The sequence below is a fragment of the Nylanderia fulva genome, unplaced genomic scaffold, assembly GCF_048542155.1.
Source record: "Nylanderia fulva isolate GAGA-0341 unplaced genomic scaffold, ASM4854215v1 Scaffold44, whole genome shotgun sequence".
Classification (NCBI taxonomy): Eukaryota; Metazoa; Arthropoda; class Insecta; order Hymenoptera; family Formicidae; genus Nylanderia; species Nylanderia fulva.
In genome coordinates, this window is record NW_028190521.1 from 342,637 (window position 1) to 360,727 (window position 18,091).

General features: G+C 28.5%; 5 protein-coding genes across 6 annotated transcripts; 2 read left to right on the top strand and 3 right to left on the bottom strand.

Annotated features, from left to right (window-relative positions):
• The first annotated feature begins 69 nt into the window (after positions 1 to 69).
• LOC114929466 (uncharacterized) lies at positions 70 to 1,713 on the top strand. The gene is made up of 4 exons (XM_029301051.2): positions 70 to 278; positions 422 to 564; positions 670 to 795; positions 993 to 1,713. The coding sequence occupies exons 1-4, from the start codon at positions 227 to 229 to the stop codon at positions 1,119 to 1,121; spliced, it is 450 nt and encodes a 149-aa protein (XP_029156884.1). The 5' UTR covers positions 70 to 226; the 3' UTR covers positions 1,122 to 1,713.
• Pgrp-s2 (peptidoglycan recognition protein S2) lies at positions 1,130 to 3,995 on the bottom strand. Its single transcript, XM_029303736.2, has 4 exons — positions 3,905 to 3,995; positions 2,600 to 2,763; positions 2,237 to 2,399; positions 1,130 to 2,145 (listed from the first exon to the last, which is right to left on the bottom strand). Exons 1-4 carry the CDS (start codon positions 3,957 to 3,959, stop codon positions 1,958 to 1,960), a joined length of 570 nt encoding a protein of 189 aa, XP_029159569.2. The 5' UTR covers positions 3,960 to 3,995; the 3' UTR covers positions 1,130 to 1,957.
• A 485-nt stretch (positions 3,996 to 4,480) lies between these two features.
• LOC146721638 (peptidoglycan-recognition protein SC2) lies at positions 4,481 to 10,099 on the bottom strand. Its single transcript, XM_085486495.1, has 3 exons — positions 9,733 to 10,099; positions 7,274 to 7,600; positions 4,481 to 6,173 (listed from the first exon to the last, which is right to left on the bottom strand). The coding sequence occupies exons 1-3, from the start codon at positions 9,851 to 9,853 to the stop codon at positions 5,902 to 5,904; spliced, it is 720 nt and encodes a 239-aa protein (XP_085342621.1). The 5' UTR covers positions 9,854 to 10,099; the 3' UTR covers positions 4,481 to 5,901.
• Positions 10,100 to 12,929: 2,830 nt separating this feature from the next.
• On the top strand, positions 12,930 to 14,646 carry LOC114929599 (histidine protein methyltransferase 1 homolog). 2 transcript variants are annotated; one of them, XM_029301179.2, is made up of 6 exons: positions 12,930 to 13,113; positions 13,339 to 13,578; positions 13,679 to 13,839; positions 13,908 to 14,149; positions 14,223 to 14,338; positions 14,426 to 14,646. In XM_029301179.2, the coding sequence occupies exons 1-6, from the start codon at positions 13,068 to 13,070 to the stop codon at positions 14,491 to 14,493; spliced, it is 873 nt and encodes a 290-aa protein (XP_029157012.2). In that variant the 5' UTR covers positions 12,930 to 13,067; the 3' UTR covers positions 14,494 to 14,646. The 2 variants fall into 2 exon arrangements, with proteins under 2 accessions (XP_029157012.2, XP_085342623.1); XM_085486497.1 differs by lacking the exon at positions 12,930 to 13,113 and adding an exon at positions 13,125 to 13,174.
• On the bottom strand, positions 13,913 to 17,493 carry LOC114929607 (pyridoxine/pyridoxamine 5'-phosphate oxidase). Its single transcript, XM_029301185.2, has 6 exons — positions 17,361 to 17,493; positions 16,324 to 16,480; positions 15,916 to 16,015; positions 15,785 to 15,838; positions 15,457 to 15,656; positions 13,913 to 14,815 (listed from the first exon to the last, which is right to left on the bottom strand). Exons 1-6 carry the CDS (start codon positions 17,398 to 17,400, stop codon positions 14,650 to 14,652), a joined length of 717 nt encoding a protein of 238 aa, XP_029157018.1. The 5' UTR covers positions 17,401 to 17,493; the 3' UTR covers positions 13,913 to 14,649.
• Positions 17,494 to 18,091: the final 598 nt, after the last annotated feature.

Below are 18,091 nucleotides of genomic sequence, written 5' to 3' on the forward strand. Positions count from 1 at the left end.
TATGTAGAAGAATACCCTAACTGCTGTATATTAAGATTTTAATTGCTTTTATTTGTTTGACTTACAGTATTCGGGTGGGATTGAGTAAATTTTCAAACGTTAGCAAATTCCAATTGTTCATGATTGCACAAGCAAGTATAGCTCAGGTCAGCTTTAAAAAATGTACTTGGCCGTTCGGCGATCAGTCAGTTGTGCCATTCAATTGTTTCGATTGTGAGGTTTAAAAATGTTTGCGCTGATCTGCGCGCTTCTTCTATCTTCTACAGTTCTTGCTACCGGTAAGAGTATACTTATATTCTTTACTTTTATTACTGTTAAACAATTTTTTATTTTTTAAAGATTAAAGTTTGTAATTAAGTTAACAATTTTTCAATTTTACCGGAACTGGTTTAATATATTTGGTCAATGTTCGGCACTTTAGACGAAAACTTCAACAGGATAGACTTGAAATGCGTAGGACGTGCTTTCCATAATGTGTCTCTTTCTGCATATTATCCTGTGTTCGGAACGAACGACAAACGCAACCATCTGGACGATCGAGGAAAAATGTTAAATACTCTTCAGGTTCGTGTAATTTGCGATAGACACATCGTGCCATTTAAAAGGCACTAAAGCTAAATTGTTTGTTCGCGCACTCTAAATCACACATGTGATACAAACTCGTTTTAGGATTATCTTGATGGCCGCACTCATTACGTCACTGTTGCCGGTAATTTGAGATCTGGTATTCCGTATGGAACAAAAATATGCATAGAAGAGCTTAACGAGCGTTTTGGAAAACAAATTTCTCTACAGGTGTGTAAAATTATTATGTTTGTTACATTTTAACAAAAATAGTAGACTATATATTTATTTTATTTAATTTTATCTTTTTATTTTTTTTATTTAATAAAACAAAAATAATTATTAATTTTTTTTATTTATACATTTAAGAGTTTAAGAAAAATATAATTATTTATTCTATGCGTTTGTGTGTGTGTTGTGTTCCCCAGATAAGAGATCAAGTTGATTGTGGAAACGATGACGTTGCAAATTATTTCTCGAGATTGGAAATTTGTGTCAGGACCGAGGAGGATACTTATGATACTTATGTCAATGGCCTTGTTACTGTTTATGTATAACAATCACATAGAGTGAAAAAATTATATATTTCTCTTATAATTATATACATCTCTGTTAACTTAATCAATAACAATGTTAAATTATTATTTTATAATAACAAGATAATTGTACTTTCTCTCTCTTTTTCTCTGCATAGAATTGTATTACATAATAATTTAAACAAGGATTGTTCAATTTTAGTTTTTCTAAATGTTTATTATATTAATTAGCAAAATAACATCATATAATATGAAATTATCGATTATATGTATGCGAAATGTAATGTTTATAGAATCAAAATTATATCATGCAATTGTAGTTAACAGTTATGTTCTCTGATCGCACTATTTTGTGTATTACGCAGGGTTGAGAAAATTATTATATATTATATATTTGATTATGTGTTATGTTATTTTATAAGCAATAAATTATAACTGTTTTAAATTTAAAAAATAAAAATATATTTAATATATATTAAATATATTAAATTAATATATACAATTAATAATTTGCAATAAATTAACACAATAATTAATATTATTCACTTGGAATAAATAATATGGGCTTCAGATTTTTCAGTTAAAAGATTCATAAAATATTAGACAGTTGTAACTTTCCAAAAATGGTTAATTTTTAAACAAAACAACTATTAAAACATAACTATTAAATTAGTTAAATTACCAAAAATGTAACTAAGTTAAGTTACAGTTACAGATACAGTTACAGTTATAGATACAGAAAAAGGAACGAAGTTCAGTTATAGTTATACCAAAAAAATATAACTGTAACTTCGTTACAAATAACAATGAGTTACTTCTAAATCTAACCCTGATATCGTCATATTAAAAATAATCCTTCATTTGGCAGCTTCCATCCAATGAGGCCACGATTGTATCATCGTGTAAAGACTGTCTCCGGGACAGGCGGTTGGCCAGGTTTGTCGATGTCCAAGAAGCTTGTAGTCACTCTTTATTTCGCCATTATCCACTCCACGAGCGATCAGTCTAGTTACTGCTTGTATTGCAGCCGCCTTTGGTGTTCGGTCTAACGGATGAAGAAGCATATTAAAGATATACCCTAAAATACCAAATTCTATCTGAAGATATTAAAAAGTATTTCATCATTAATATCTTACTGCTGTAGTCTCCAATAATACTAATCCCAATGCTCTTGCTGTTGAAAGGTATGGAATGGGCACCCTTTTTGCCCCAACCACGGCCTTCGTAAACGTTCCCGTCCTCACCGACTATAAAATTGTAGCCAATGTCGGACCATCTTTTATTGTCCATATGCTCCTTCTTGATTCGACAAGATAAATCAGAGATTTATTATTTAATAAACGCGCAAAATAAAACAGCAAGATGAAATAGAGTTTATTCTATTAATAGAAGACGCATTTGGTCTGTATTTAAATGATTGCCTGATTATTTGTGTAAAGAATTTAAAGGTTAAAAGATTTATTATTTAGAAAAGATCCGGATCTTGTGAAATTTATCACCTGGATTCCTTTGACTTTCAACTGACATTCAGCTTGGGTCTCGCAACCAGGACCAGTTGTATGATGAATGATTACGTTTGACACTGGTTTGATCTTGAGATTGGCAGTTGGTGATTTCGGTGCTCTAGCGTTCCATTCTGCTCTAGAAATAATGTTTAGACCACCTGAAAAAAAGTAATTATAAAAATTATTACATTAAAATTATTACATTAAAATTATTACTAATGAAAATTGAAGACTATTTTATAGTACGCAAAAATAATCGATTATAACGTTTAGATTTGATTAAATTAATTAAGTTAATTTGAAAGCTGTATAATTACAATAATTTTTTAATTAAATTAATTTTATAATAGCTAGTAATCTTAATATTCTTCTTTAATATAAATTCTTAAACACAATAATACATTTTACCCTCTGTATTTAATTTGATTTTTTTAGTAGATAAAAATAAAGATTTGTGAGCATTTTATATGCTTTTACACGACCTTTTTATGTTTTACTTGACCAGAATACTTTATATTCAATTATTTGTTAGAGTTAACATTAATAATTACAAGAATATAAGATTTATATGTAATTATGAAATAATTAATTCTTTTTATCTACTCATAAAAAATATGAATATAAGAAAATAATTACAAAGACATAGAAAAATAGTAACAATATCTTTTACAAATTATTTTTATTTGTAATTATCACATCGTAATTTAAAGGGAAATTTACGAAGTACAAATATAATCATTTTACTGACGTAAACAGCAATTATCTCGCAGTCATTCTTCTAATCGCGCAAGATGCTGACACTTATAATAATTTATCATGCGGATTAACGCATATATTTCTATTCTACTTCATACAAATACGACATTTAATTACGACACTCATTACAGCTATTGCATTAATCAATCAGTCAACAACAATTAGCGTTAAGCCCATCAACCACAAAGAATGATGATGGTCAATTAATTAAAAGAATGTCAAGCTTAAATGGAAAAAATTCATTTATAAATAACTGCACAACGATATTGCGGTAACCTTGTGCACACTTTAGTGAAGTATATTTCAATGTTCAAGAAATTACACTTGGATTATTATTATGCAAACATATTATAAATATACTATTTTATACATTAAATGTCATTAAAACTGAGAATAAAAATTCTATCATTTTTATGCAAAATATTTTCTTGCAGCAACTTTTTTTTTAAATGTGAAAGATCTCTCTAATATAATTTAGGGTGCCATTAATATAAGACAAAATTGCACGACTCGTATAAATAATATATATTGAATAAGAATTACTGGCGACAATTGTTGTCAAAATCAACGTCGTCGTCGTCGTCGTCACGATGTACATTTCGACTTGCAAATCGATGAACTGATGCTAGACGTGACAGTTTTCACACAATATATATGTAAGTCCCCTAAAGATGTGTTATGCTCGGAGCATGATCTCTGACCGTGTATAACCGATAAGCAAATGCATACATATGTACAATGTATACATACAGGTACATTAGTATATATTTTTCCAACCGGACTTCCCCTGTGAATTTCTAGCTAATCTGATGATTTATTTTACGAGTTACGAAAGAAGTAGACGTTAATGAGAATTCCAATATCGATAATGTTGTTCAATTTATATCTGACAATGTGAGAGAAGGGAAGAAGAAACGTATTATTTTATTTATCTTTTTTATTATTACATTTATAATAATTCTGGTTTTATTAACAATAATTTGGGACAATTGATAATGAAAGACTTTATTATATATATATATATATATATATATATATATATATATATATATATAGTATGTGTAAAAATACGATAAAATTATTTTTAAATTTACTATTATAAATGGAAATAACACAATATATGTTTCACAAAATATGTACATATTTATTTCATTGTTCACATACAAATATTGATGTATATAAATATAAAATGTCTAACAATAAGCATACAAGCGTAATGCAAAATAATACTAATGGTTACTTAAATTATGTTTTATAATTATATCAAAACATTAATTTTATTATCTCAAATATTATAAACTATTTGCGTACAAATGTGAAAATAATAAATATAGAAATAATATATTTCGCTAAATTATTTGTATGTGCTTAAAAGGAACAGACATTTCTAGGAAATAATAACAAATCAGTCGCATTGATACTGATTTAACGTATGCAGAATCAATATCGACAAACTTGTAACACGACACTTCGATTTGTTCGTGTTTTGATCGAAGTGTCGATTAACATAAATGGCGAAACGCGCTTAAAAATATGCGCCTATCGACACGTCTTATCTCTTCTGATCTTCTCTGAACTTTGTCCGAAAAATATTGTATGATAATGAAGCTGCGATTATATTATGTTATGCGCGATATCGATTATCTCATTGATAGAAGAACAGCGGCATCCTTAAAAGTTAATCATCTTTATGATTGATTGATAAATTATAATGTCTTATTTTTTTAGATATAAAAATCTCTTGTTCAAGAACATTTAAATAATTCATTTTTTCCTATAAGTAAAGAATAATTGAAAGAGATCACAAGCAATGACAATTTTTTTAAACCTACATACATGCGTATATGTAATTTTTGAAAAAAAAACTAATTTTGATAATTTTTGTCATTGTATAGATCGAGACATTATTTTTTTAAGATATAGATATCCATCCTGCTACTTCCGCGAAATATATAGATTCAATTGTTCTATTTAATGTCTATAAAATTTCCATATCGTTTATATTACAGCGCATATGCATGAAAGATTTTATCGGGAAGATTTCAATCTGTACGAAATTAGTTTCCTTACAGGTAATCATGTGTATTAATTTAATATTTAAATTACCATCGTCGTTAATTAAATTTCCGAAGGCCGTGACTTTAGGGAATAATTATTGCAACGAGTATTATATAAAAGTACAGCTCGCACGCGAACCGAAAGAAGAAAAGCATTGATCTTATTCATTAAATTTAAACGAGAAAAAATTAATAATCATTAATTTAATTTAATAAAAATTGAAAGCTTAATAATAGTTTAACGATTTGCCTGAAACTATACGTCTGAGAAAGTATCGCATTTTTTTACATTTTTATAAAAAAAAGAAATATATGGAAAATTGACGTAAAAAAAGGTAAGATTTTTTATCCTCTTTTAACGAGACTAATCTAATATGTAGTATTTATATTTATATTCGCTTGTTACGTCAATTTTTCATTTTATATATCGGCTTAGGAATCAGTATTATTTCGACCTATTTGACATTGATTCAGAAAATGTCATCATAAAGTGGCATTCGATGTGCTGTTTCCCTCTACGCTGTCTTTTGGCAAAGTCGCATCCGTCGAGGTGATGGGTGAACGAATGGGTATCGGATTCGCGGTCCAGCGAGGAAGAGTAGTCACGTATTCGTAAAAAGTCTCGCCAGGGCATTCCGTGTTCCGCGCCTGTCGATGACCGAGCACGTGGTACTTGTCGCTTATCTTGCCAAGTGAAATCCCGCAGGCTATCAGCGCGTTCAACGTCTTCAGGGCGGCCACGTTCGGAAGAAAGTCTGCGCAATCGTATATTCACGTGCGTCAAAATGCATATTTATTGACGCAAATTTGTTAATTTTTTTTCTTTACGAAATAATATTTCGAGGAATATGTTCTCCACACATTAGTTTACGAGACAAATTTTTCTGTGTTTTCAATAAAATAATGTAGGAAGAACATATTCCTTGAAATATTTAAAAAAATTAATTTAAAAATGAATAATTAATAATAATAAAAATTAATAATTTTAAAATAAATAAAGTAAAACTAATTTGCAAAATAATGTACCTCTATATAATTTATCTTTGATCTAATATGATTTTTTTAATTTACTGTTTTTAACAAGAGAAAAAAAGAAAAATTTGATAGTTAATAGTTTATAAAATAGTATATAAATAATAATTGTAATAGAGAGTTTATAATTTTCAACTTATTTTCTAAAAAACTAATTTACAAACACTAATTTACAAAAAAAAATTTTCATTTTTAATTAGACAAGGTGTTTCTTATAGATTTTTGGATGCTGAAAACGATGTCACAAACTAATTTTCACATCAGATTTTCGAAATAATTGAGATTTAAATATGTAAAAAATGGCTTTTTTGTGATATTTGATATTTTTTGTGAAAATGGTTAATGTTATCTGGAAATTCTGATTGGATGTCATGAATGTATTCATCCCCCATAAAATGCATTTTTTAATATCAATATCTTATTTTTTAATTGTTAGAAAATATTTAAATACATTTTGTTGACAAATATTCTGTCTATGATAAAGTCATATAATTATACTCATAATTTGTGATTTAGGACTATTGATACTCATACACAGTGTAAAATAATGATAAAATCAATTTTGGAAAAAAGTAATAAAATATCGAAATAAAAAAATGCATTTAATAGGGGAATCTGAAATCTGAAATCTTGTGCTAGTGAAATTTAGTTTCAGCATTGCACCGAAAAATATATTTAAGAAATATATTTTATCTGGTTTAAAATGAATTTTAGCTGTAAACTAGTGTAAACATTAATTTTGTTCAGGATAAAAATTTTTTTTTCAATATTTGCTCGATGATATTGCAATCTCAGTGATATTATAGCAAAATATATTAAATACCGCTGAAGTCTCCTAGAATGCATATGCCAATGCTTTGGGTGTTGTAACCAGGTGCATGCGCGCCAACATAATTCCAACCCCGACCTTCGTAAGCGTTGCCGTCTTCGCCGATGAGGAAATTATAGCCGATGTCCCACCAGCCTCGATCGTCCATGTGGAAGTTCTGGTAGGATCTAACGATCGCGGAGCACGACTCCTGGTCCTGACAGTACTTACGTATACCGCCATGATGGACCACCACATACGGAGTTGGCGTCACCGAAAGTATCTGAAAATCGAGGCGCTTCCTGGCCCTCCATTCGCTTCGACTGACGATCCTCGGACACTCTAAATAGCCAAAAATCATCTGTTATTTTCAGTGTTTTCTGTTTCGAAATAAAATTATACAGATGATCATCTAGATGAAACTTTGGCGTCATCTTATCTTTATATAGATAAATTATTATATATAGATAAATTATTTTATGTAGAAAAAAAGAATAAAATATGTATTATCTATATCTGCATCTTAGATAAAAGAAAGTATTATCTTTACTAAATTATCTAGAATAATGTTCAGATAATTTGATTTAGAATCATAGCACATAGAAATACTTAAGTGGTAGAACTTAAATATAGAAAGCAGTAAAAATTTATAAATAAAAATATGAATATATTTTTATATCCTTTTTATAATTTACATTTTTTTGCTTTATTTACGTAAGCAATTTTAAAAATAATATTATCTGGAAATTATCTAGATGACAAAATTACCATATAATTTTATCTTTTATTTAGATATATTTAAAACAAAATCATTATTTTATCTATAATAATATATGAATTTATATATTTTTATCTTATCTTTATCTAGCTAATATTAAAATCATCTAAGCACAATATTGGTCTCAATATTATATTTTCTAATTTTATTCTTCAAAAATTAAACATGTCTAGAAGAGCTATTGAACGATTACATGTAAATTGATACGTGATTTATGAAACATTTATTAATAAATAATTAATAAAAAAAATTTTTACGCAGATTTTCAAAGGAATGCCTTTACAGAATAAAATGCATTGCAGCAACCTCAATATTTCATTCAAAAATGAGTCAGCTAATAAGTTAGTAAACACGTTTTCAACAATTAGTTGCGCAATTGCAAATGTATGTCCATCAGTCATAAAATAACTTTCGGTCTAAGAACTTTGCATTCCTGCAAGTGTGGAAACTTTTACAGGAAGGATACGAACATAAGTAATTATCGAACTGTGCTTGTCACGAGAAGCGCGCATAATTGCTCGCTATTATACTTCGTATGTTCTACGTCGAAAAAAAATGTATTACTTTTTCTCGATAGAAGAAATGTCCAAGAAATTTATCGACATGACGCAGATAGTTTAAAATAGAATGCTTACGAAAATATGAATAATATATAAACAATTAATAATACATGAAAATATAAATAATATATACATAATTAATAACAATAATTAATGATTAATAATATATAAATATATAAATAATTTATAGTAAAAAACATGTTTCTTATTATTTGTGCGTGAAAATATATACGATAGGAATTGTAAATGGATTTTTGAATTTTCAAGTATATTAGTCTATTAATTTTTTTATGTACATATTAATTTTTTTTTACGGAAGCATAACGAATTACAAATTTTATATTACATCACGGTAGCATGTTTTTTTTTAAATCACTGATTCGTGTTACTTTCATTTAAAACGCTGTGATAAAATATTAAAAAATTGGATATACTAGTCACTGATATGATAGGATAGAATAATTGGAAACGAAGGTAAAATTTGCGGAGCTGTGACGTCACGTATTTACAATACGTCTCGTACGCGGAAAATTCACTATAGCAACTAATTGTTTTGATTTGCATGCATAAGAGATGCATAAGTTAAAGTGCATGCTAATGGAAATTCCAAAGATCGTAAATTTCTTTGAACTCGCCGACGATAGAATAAGAATTTGGCACGGATGTTTACCGATGTATATGCTATTTTATGCTATTATTATATACATTATTACCTATAAATACATATTAAACGTTGTTAAGCATTATATGCATTTAACACTGTTATTACCGATAACAGACCGAAATAAATGCAACACAATGAGGTGTTTGTTAAAATTTAGTTTTAAGTCAAAAACAATTAGAATCATTGATATTATTGAAAGGGCTGAGCAAATAAAAATGTCGTAAGTGTTAAGAATCACAAAATATTAAAAAAAGGTATTACGCTCGAAATAATTATTTATTTATTAAAAATAAAAATTAAACTTGCTCTTTAAATTCATTTAATTCGTGTGTATATCCTATATTTTTTCAGAAATAACAATTACATTTTCTTCACTATCAGTAATAGTGTTCGTGTAATTTTGTTCAACAAAAATTAGCTTAAAAAATCACATTTTTTAAATTTAAATTGTTCTACTTTCTTAATGACTTACCGGTCGCATTAACAAAATTCATGCTGTCAATAGGAACGGCGCGTACCGAGTGTTCGAGGACACTGATAATGACCAAGATGCACAGCACGAACAGTCCGACAAGGTGGAAGGACGACCTCATGATGGTTGACACCGTTTCAGCGCGTGCCAAAAGTGAAACTGAGCGGGCATCGTCTAATCGTGTCCGTATTTAAACGAAAAACCGAACGACAGCCGGGAAGTCCCTCGGAGAGAATCGCGCGTCGAATCAACCCGTTTTGCAGTCCCTTAACCCTGGTCCTCTCTTCTTCACGCGTCCGTCCGCAACAACAGCAGCGACGATGACTACGACGAGAAGATGAAAATTCTTGTCCGCATCGACTCTGATTATGATCGAAAGGACGCGGAATTGAACGCGCGATAAAATGCCGTGTGAGATTGATAAGATCGGCAAAATGAATCGTATAACATGATAATAAATTATATCTGACCGTGAAAAATAATTATGTTGAAAAAAGAGACGTAAGAAAGTTTATATAACGAGTTTATATATTAAAAAAGTGATATTTGATTAATCAAAAACATCTTTCTATGTTTTTTATATCTTAAAATGAAGAACATATAAATAAATAAAGTAAGAATAACAAATTTATTATCTTATTAAAAATAAAATTTAAAAAATTTAAATTTATTATCTTATTAAAAAAAAACGGAAAGATAATTTTTCACTTATCTTCTTTGTAATGAGACTATTCGCGTATTAAACGCATTATAATTTCATGTCATTTTTTTGCATGTCATAACGAGGAAAGAAAAATGACAGAGAATTCTTAATTCAATGCGATCGATTTTATTAATTATATATAATTATGTTTTTCTTATTAATTACGTACGTCATTTGTTACGTCGTTTTTCTATATAAATTTATGTTTACGTTGTGACACATTTGATTCACACAGCGTCAAGCTAGATCACGCATTTTCGATAAATAACTGTATCTAAGAATTACGTAGATGAATCAATGATGACGATGATTCCACATAAAATTTTACTTAGTAAACTGGCCTTTCCTTAATTTTTTTGTCACTTTGATCAGCGACTGAGAGTTTTGACAAGATAATTTTTAATGTCAGAGAAAAATTTGTAAAGATAAATTATATGTTATATATTATTCTTACATAAATGTTATATGAATAATACTGATTAATTATTCTTCTTATGCAACATTCGCATTTGCTGTATGTGTAAATTGTATATGATTAAAACATAAAAAATAATACTGTATAATATAATAATATAATACAATAATATGTAACAAAAAAATATTATAATGACATATAATATAAAATATAATAAATTTCGAACTATAATTATATTCTTGGAAAATATGTAAGATAAAAATTTAATTTATATGAATTTTGTATTGTTCAATTAACTCTTATCACAGAAGACGCTTTAATAACGAAAAAAATAAAGTAGGTAAATATATTACATTTCCACTCGACATGATAGTCATTCCATTGAGCTACACAGCAAAATAAAATATGTAACATGTTGATCGATGTACAAAGTTCTCTTTCTCTGTTTGAAATAATGTAAGAGTTAATAAATAACGAGTGGCTAAATCATTACTCGCGTTTGTCAATGATTCCGAGATAAGGGCTTATTCAAAGTCGTCGAATGGTGACAGATAGTTTTTTAATTTGCTCATCATAATATGCTGTCATAATAATTGTCGACTAATTGTTTCCTGCGATCAGTCGTCATATGTCACGGTAGGCTGTTTCGTCCAAAAGAGCGATTCTGCTTCCTGCATCAAACCCACATCACAAAAATAAATCCGTTTAATGTTACTTACAACACCCGCATTTCGAGATTTACAGGTACATACGGTTTTGATGATAATTATCCCGAAAATAGGCAGGAGATAATTACCGCGATATACGATAATGATAGAAACAAAACGAAAAAAACGTAGAATAAAGAAATCATTGTTTCAAATAATTATGATAATAAAATCACCAGTTACTGACGCAGATGCAAAAGCGCTGTTATCATAACAATAAGAATTTAAGTAGCGGACGATTTTAAAGAACTGTGAATCGTATACAATTGTCATTAACTGATTACGAAACAATTATATTATGAAAAAACGATTGTTGTAATAATTATTCGAACGATAAAATATAATATCGATTAACGTAAACTTAATGTAGCTAAGCATTATACAAGTCGCAATATTAAAAGATTTAAAAGCTGTTTGATTGTAATTATATCGTAATTATAGTTTTTATTTTATATTGCATTATACTATATTTTTTATATTTGTATTATTTATATATTTTATTTTATATATATATATATATATATATATATATATTGTAATTATAATTTTTATTTTTGTGTAAAAATAATGAACAGAACTAATATATTATATATAGTTTTTAAATAGAATAGAGTAGAACACGCGTTTTTATACAATAATTTAATATAAAATTGAACAAAATTTAAAAATTTCTTGTTTCTTCTTGCAACGATAAAATTATTGTAAGAATAATCAATTATCAGAATTGATAAGATCAACAAAAAAGTACACGATTAGATTGGCAGAAAAAGTATCTGGTTAGTAATAGTTTATTTGGAAAGTTATCAGGAAAGTTATAAATGTCGGGTGATGATAAGCTATACTAGAGAATTTATGACAAATAGTGCATCATGATGTGGAAAAATAATGAAACGTTACTCGTTGTAATGATTTGACACAATAAAATTGGCCTTGAATGCATTTTATTGTTGTGCAAATATATTATTGTAATACATACAGAATAAATTTTAACTAATCAATATAAGATAGCGAGATAAATATAAATATATTTTATGAAAAACCAATAATTGAAAGGTGTTAAAATTCTGGCAATGAATTTATTTAGGATTGTTTTATATATAACTTCTTTAAAGATATTTTATTATTTTAGTTTTATATTTAATATATTAATTATAATGCTTGCTTTTATGTGCTGCAATAAAACGATATATTATTATTATAGCAAAATATGCTATTATTTCTTATGAAAAGAGAAAAAGCGAGAGTCTCGCTTTATATCATGTAATCTTTAAAATTTATATAATATTCCTCTTAGAATTATTTATAAATTATACATCTATCTACTAGATGTCGTGATCAAGCAATTCAAGTTCAGTAAGCTTAGGAAGTTTCTAACTTACCATCCGAGTAAATCAGCTGTTCTAAATATATCGAAGTCGCGCAAATGTGTTGGTATAATCTCATACTAAATAATACTTCAATTTTATCAAACGTGTGACTGTTTGGTTTCACATTTGGAATTTTGTGAAAAATGTTTAAATTTGAATTTACAAGAACTGCAACTGATGCTAATGAAGGTAGGATCAGTTATACTTTTGTAATCACTAGAGAGCTACATGTGTTTACCCGTAATTTGAGGTTAGACTGTTATTGATTTGTTTTCCCGCGAAAATTTGACTGATATATATATATATTTACATGAAGCATTTGTCCAAAAATTGTAAAAAAATTTAATTTAACATATAATAAGATGCAATTTAATTCGACCAAAAATTGTGAAAATTTAATTTATATCATTTTAGAGGATAATAATAAGAAAGAGGAATTAGAATGGATTCCTGCTTCTAAACTCGAAATAACGTCCGAACAAATCGGAGCGAAATATGAAACAGATTATTATATAGAAACAAAAATGTTTCCTGATTATACTATAAAGTTAATTCGTTCCGATAAAGTGGTGAAGGATTTGACTAAGTATAACTATCAGAATATTATTGAAGCTGAGACACAACATTCCGATCTGATTCCAGCAAAGTATGAAGGTGATTAAATTAACAATTATTTTTAAAAAATTGAAGAATTATAAATTCCTATGTGAAATTTTATTGATATGTACATTAAAAATTAATCACGCAATATAAGGCGGATTAAAAATCTGGGAATGCACATTTGATTTGGGCCAGTATATATTGGAACAACAAATCGCACTGAAAAATAAGCTCATCTTGGATTTAGGATGTGGAGTTGGTTTGATCGGCCTTATCGCTCTTTTCAATAATTCTACAGTTCATTTTCAAGATTATGTTCGTATAATTTATGAGCGTTGCATTGAATAAAAAAGGAGCTATGATTGACAAAATAATTTTTGTAGAATGCAGAAGTGCTAAGGTTCGTAACTATTCCGAACGTGCTATTGAATTTTGACGATCGTGCGAATATATTTACAAAATGTGAATTTTATGCCGGAGATTGGGCTTCCTTCGCGACGTTATTCGACGGTGATGAAAGTAGGAAATACGATTATATCTTTACAAGCGAAACGATTTATAATCCAGATAATCATAAAAAGTTGTATGACATTTTTAAGAGAAGATTAAAAATTAATGGCGTTGGGTGAGTATATTATATAAAGAGATTTTTCATCATTTTTTTTATACAATTTCAAAACAGACAATTATCCTGTTAGATTTGTCGCTGGAAAAACCTATTATTTCGGCGTGGGTGGTGGAATGAGGCAGTTCGAGGATCTCATATTGAAGGATGAGTGCTTCGATGTAAAATCGGTGTGGATAAGTCAAGATGGTGATTATATGAACTTATAATTATAGATATATTTTTTCAATTCAACAATCTATCAACTATATATACATATATATATATACATTTCAGGAGTGAACAGAGAAATCTTGAAACTCACGAGAAAAACGTGTCAAGAACATTACATGCTTAGTGTGTAACATTATTGTCTTTATGGAAGTATGAGGTATTGGCTCGGAATGTTGCAGTGATTAATAGCGCGATTCTTCTGAAGATTGGTTGATCATTTCATACATATAAAAACTGTTCATTCTCACGTTTCTCACATTTTTTAATAAACACAGTGAATTTTTCTTTTATGGTGAAAGTCTTTCGTAAACCCATCCATTTTCTCCTTTATGCACGAGTATATTGTCTATTTTTTCATTTGCTTTTGGATATCTGAAGCGAATCCTGTCGTGTAGACGATCGCTCTGACCTTGCCAGAATTCTACAGAATGCGGTACGACAAGATAGCCGCCCCTGAAATGAGTTATCTAATCTGATGGAATGATAAAAACTAATAAGCAATTGAATAAACAATTAACAAAGATAATTTAAATTTGGAAAGCACGGGACACAAATTTTATGTTATTATCAATTCATGGTAGATCTGTCAACAATAATAAATCGTACATGATTTTGAAACTATCTATTTTTCAGAGCAAGGAAGATAAACTTTAAAAGTAGCTTAAAGTTGAAACTTTAAGCTTTAAAATATTAAAAAAATTTTTTATCTAAGTATAATTGTTTCAAGTATCGACATCATTTCTAAAAAATACAGATTTAGTTTCAAAATCTGCATTAACTCGATCAAGAGAAAAAATCATACGAACATTTTTTAAATATAAAAAAATTAAAAAATAAGCATTTTGTAGACAAATGTTTATAGAACTTGAGTTGAATTTTTTTATCAAACTGCAGAGTGTCAAAAATACGTAATTTTGAAGAACAAATTTTTAAAACTACCTATAGCGTTAAAATTGAAAATTCAAGCTTTTTTAATTTCTTGTCTACGATAATTTTTCACGGTTTGAAAATAGCCTAATTTGTAGGGTGTGAAAAGTATTCTCTATTTTTTAGTAGCTTATATTAATTACAATTTTTAATATGATGTTACTTACCAGCAATCAGGCCTTTTAATTTGACCTTCTGGAAATTTTGCGAGCAGCTCTCTTTCTTTTACAATGAGAGTCTGTCTGCTAGCTATTACGCTGCTTTGTTTGCTGGCCGATGATCCGATTTGATTTGCATATGGTCTGCTCTGAAAATAACGATCCGAATCTTCTATTGACGTTTTCTTCGCAATACCTTCGATACGTATCTAAAATAATTGAAATAAAATATCAGAATATTCAGAATAATAACGAAACAATTAATTAAAGAGAAATAATTAGTTAAAGAGTTCAGTCACAGAAGAAATAATTCTATTTATAAAATTGAATATCATACACTTCGTCTAAGAGGTTCCCAATAGAAGGTCAGCGCGACATGCGGATTTTCGGCCTGAAAATCAACCAAATAATGCAATTTTTGTTTATTTCAATATTTATGTCATGTAAACATTAATTGTCTAAACTTACTAGTTCACGGCCCTTTCTGCTGTCGTAATTCGTATAAAATTTGAAGCCTTCCGTGCCAAAGCCTTTTAACAGCACTGCGCGTAGAGATGGTACACCGTCCCTGAAACGATTGCCAATCGTGTCATGTTCGTATTTTCAAACATAATTGTATTACTGAATGTTATTTGCGTAATTTTTCCAGTCCATTAACATGTGGATTGGCTCTTTTTTCTCTTAAACGGATGGTACTTTACTTAATACTTGACGAACTGTTAAATATTATCGATTGTATCTCTATAGACAAACTTTGTTTTGCTCATATATATGTTTACATATTTTTTTATACATTCTCTGATGAATTTTTATATATTTTATTACTCAATATTGTGTATATTTTCTATATTTAAAAATAATATATCAAAATATTACCTTGTCGCTGTTGCGAGAAGCATCGCATTAGGCTCCAAAATTTGCGGAGTATTGCACGCCTCCTCGAACCATGCTTTGAATTGCTCAATAGGTTCTTTACTAATTAAATTATCCTCTGTGAAAGTTTCGCTTTTATCTTTATATTTTAACCGCATATCTGTGAAAAAAAGCCAAATTTTGACATTACACAATCAATAAATAATTTTAGAGCAACGGAAGAAAAATATTCAAAAATTTCAGAGAAAAAATCTTTGAAATGTTTTGTTAATTTTTTTAAATTTTGATGATATATATACAGGGTGTCCCATAATTCGCGAATCACCTTTCATGGGCAGATAGAGCGTGTTAAATTGAATAGAAAAGTCCTGTATCATTTTGCAATAATTATTGAGTTATTAACAAAAATATCTAAACGAATGAGCGGGTAGAAAGCGGTAGGCCGGACTCGGTGTGCATGTCGGATGACTTATTTGTTATATGCCGCTTAGTATCAAAAGTATCATCTTACTTTTTGGCGCCACTACATTGGTCGCCGCTCGTTGCATGACGCAGCTTCTCGATCTGCTTTCTACCTGCTTATTCGTTTAGATATTTTAATAAATAACTCAATAATTATTGCGAATATCGCAAAATGATACATGAATTTTCTATTCAGTTTAACACACTCTATCTGCCCATGAAAGGTGATTCGCGAATTATGGGACACCCTGTATATATAAGTTTTGTATTAATTAATTCACGTATCATTAATTATTTTATATTTCACAATAACATAATTGATAAAAAAATGTGATTCTATGCCATAATATATCCTAATATATAATAGTAAAAATTAATAAGAAACTGTAAATGATGTAAACATTTATGCAAAATTGCATACGTGGTTATAAAAATTTGTAATTAAATATTTTGTATATATATATATATATAATTATAATAATATTTGGAATTAATAAAAAAATTATATCGTCTATTTGCCAAGATATAAAGAAGCACAATACAATCTGATGAAAATTACGATAATTATTGATTCCTACCTCCTATGTCTACGGTACATTTCTCATTTCGGAGCGACATGTCACTATGTACACGCTTGTACGTCTGGCTGCGAAATAGCTGATCGACTTTCACCAACGGAACGCAACTGACTCACTACTGACACACAGGATTGATAATGCGCATGTGCTGTGCCAGTCGAAGCACAAGATGGAAAAAAAGAATAGTAAATAGTAATGCAGGCGATATCACGTTATCTTGATATAGTATGCATATATGTATGTAATACAAGATAAACGTAGTATATATGTATAATAAATTATCTTTTTCGATAATGAAAGGAATTGCATATAGATTTTGCAGTTACAAATTAAGCTATTTGGAACATTGTAGACAAATTGATATTCATATTTTTTAGAGATACTGTCAAAAATTCGAAATCAAGAAAAATTTTTTAAATATATTCCGGAAAAATTTTTATAAGTATAAAAAATTTAATTTTTGAGATTTCAGGAGCTGTTACAATTTTCGGGGTTCCAAAATAGCTAGCTAATAATGCGTCACTGAGATTAGTTTTCGTACTCTCTCAATAGATGGTGCTCATGAAATGGCATTGACATATATTTTGAAATATATATAGGGTATATCACTTATGTAATCACATACGTCAATAATATTTGTAATTAGATAGTGGTACATTGATATTGATCTTAGTATTTTTGAAAATAGTTTACTGAATAATAATACTATAATAACTTTTTTATTATATAAA

What these genes read in the sequence shown, in the direction of transcription:
- LOC114929466 (XM_029301051.2), top strand. Translation starts at nt 227, where the DNA reads ATGTTTGCGCTGATCTGCGCGCTTCTTCTATCTTCTACAGTTCTTGCT. An exon ending in TTCTACAGTTCTTGCTACCG is followed by an intron (nt 279 to 421) that starts GTAAGAGTATAC and finishes TCGGCACTTTAG; the next exon opens with ACGAAAACTTCAACAGGATA. An exon ending in AAATGTTAAATACTCTTCAG is followed by an intron (nt 565 to 669) that starts GTTCGTGTAATT and finishes AACTCGTTTTAG; the next exon opens with GATTATCTTGATGGCCGCAC.
- LOC114929599 (XM_029301179.2), top strand. Translation starts at nt 13,068, where the DNA reads ATGTTTAAATTTGAATTTACAAGAACTGCAACTGATGCTAATGAAG. An exon ending in GATTCCAGCAAAGTATGAAG is followed by an intron (nt 13,579 to 13,678) that starts GTGATTAAATTA and finishes ACGCAATATAAG; the next exon opens with GCGGATTAAAAATCTGGGAA. An exon ending in CAGTTCATTTTCAAGATTAT is followed by an intron (nt 13,840 to 13,907) that starts GTTCGTATAATT and finishes TAATTTTTGTAG; the next exon opens with AATGCAGAAGTGCTAAGGTT.
- LOC114929607 (XM_029301185.2), bottom strand. Translation starts at nt 17,400, where the DNA reads ATGTCGCTCCGAAATGAGAAATGTACCGTAGACATAGGAG. An exon ending in ATGTACCGTAGACATAGGAG is followed by an intron (nt 16,481 to 17,360) that starts GTAGGAATCAAT and finishes TTTTTTTCACAG; the next exon opens with ATATGCGGTTAAAATATAAA. An exon ending in CTTCTCGCAACAGCGACAAG is followed by an intron (nt 16,016 to 16,323) that starts GTAATATTTTGA and finishes CAATCGTTTCAG; the next exon opens with GGACGGTGTACCATCTCTAC.
- Pgrp-s2 (XM_029303736.2), bottom strand. Translation starts at nt 3,959, where the DNA reads ATGTACATCGTGACGACGACGACGACGACGTTGATTTTGACAACAATT. An exon ending in TTTGACAACAATTGTCGCCA is followed by an intron (nt 2,764 to 3,904) that starts GTAATTCTTATT and finishes ACTTTTTTTCAG; the next exon opens with GTGGTCTAAACATTATTTCT. An exon ending in TATTATTGGAGACTACAGCA is followed by an intron (nt 2,146 to 2,236) that starts GTAAGATATTAA and finishes TTCATCCGTTAG; the next exon opens with ACCGAACACCAAAGGCGGCT.
- LOC146721638 (XM_085486495.1), bottom strand. Translation starts at nt 9,853, where the DNA reads ATGAGGTCGTCCTTCCACCTTGTCGGACTGTTCGTGCTGTGCATCTTG. An exon ending in GAATTTTGTTAATGCGACCG is followed by an intron (nt 7,601 to 9,732) that starts GTAAGTCATTAA and finishes TTGGCTATTTAG; the next exon opens with AGTGTCCGAGGATCGTCAGT. An exon ending in CATTCTAGGAGACTTCAGCG is followed by an intron (nt 6,174 to 7,273) that starts GTATTTAATATA and finishes ACGATTGCGCAG; the next exon opens with ACTTTCTTCCGAACGTGGCC.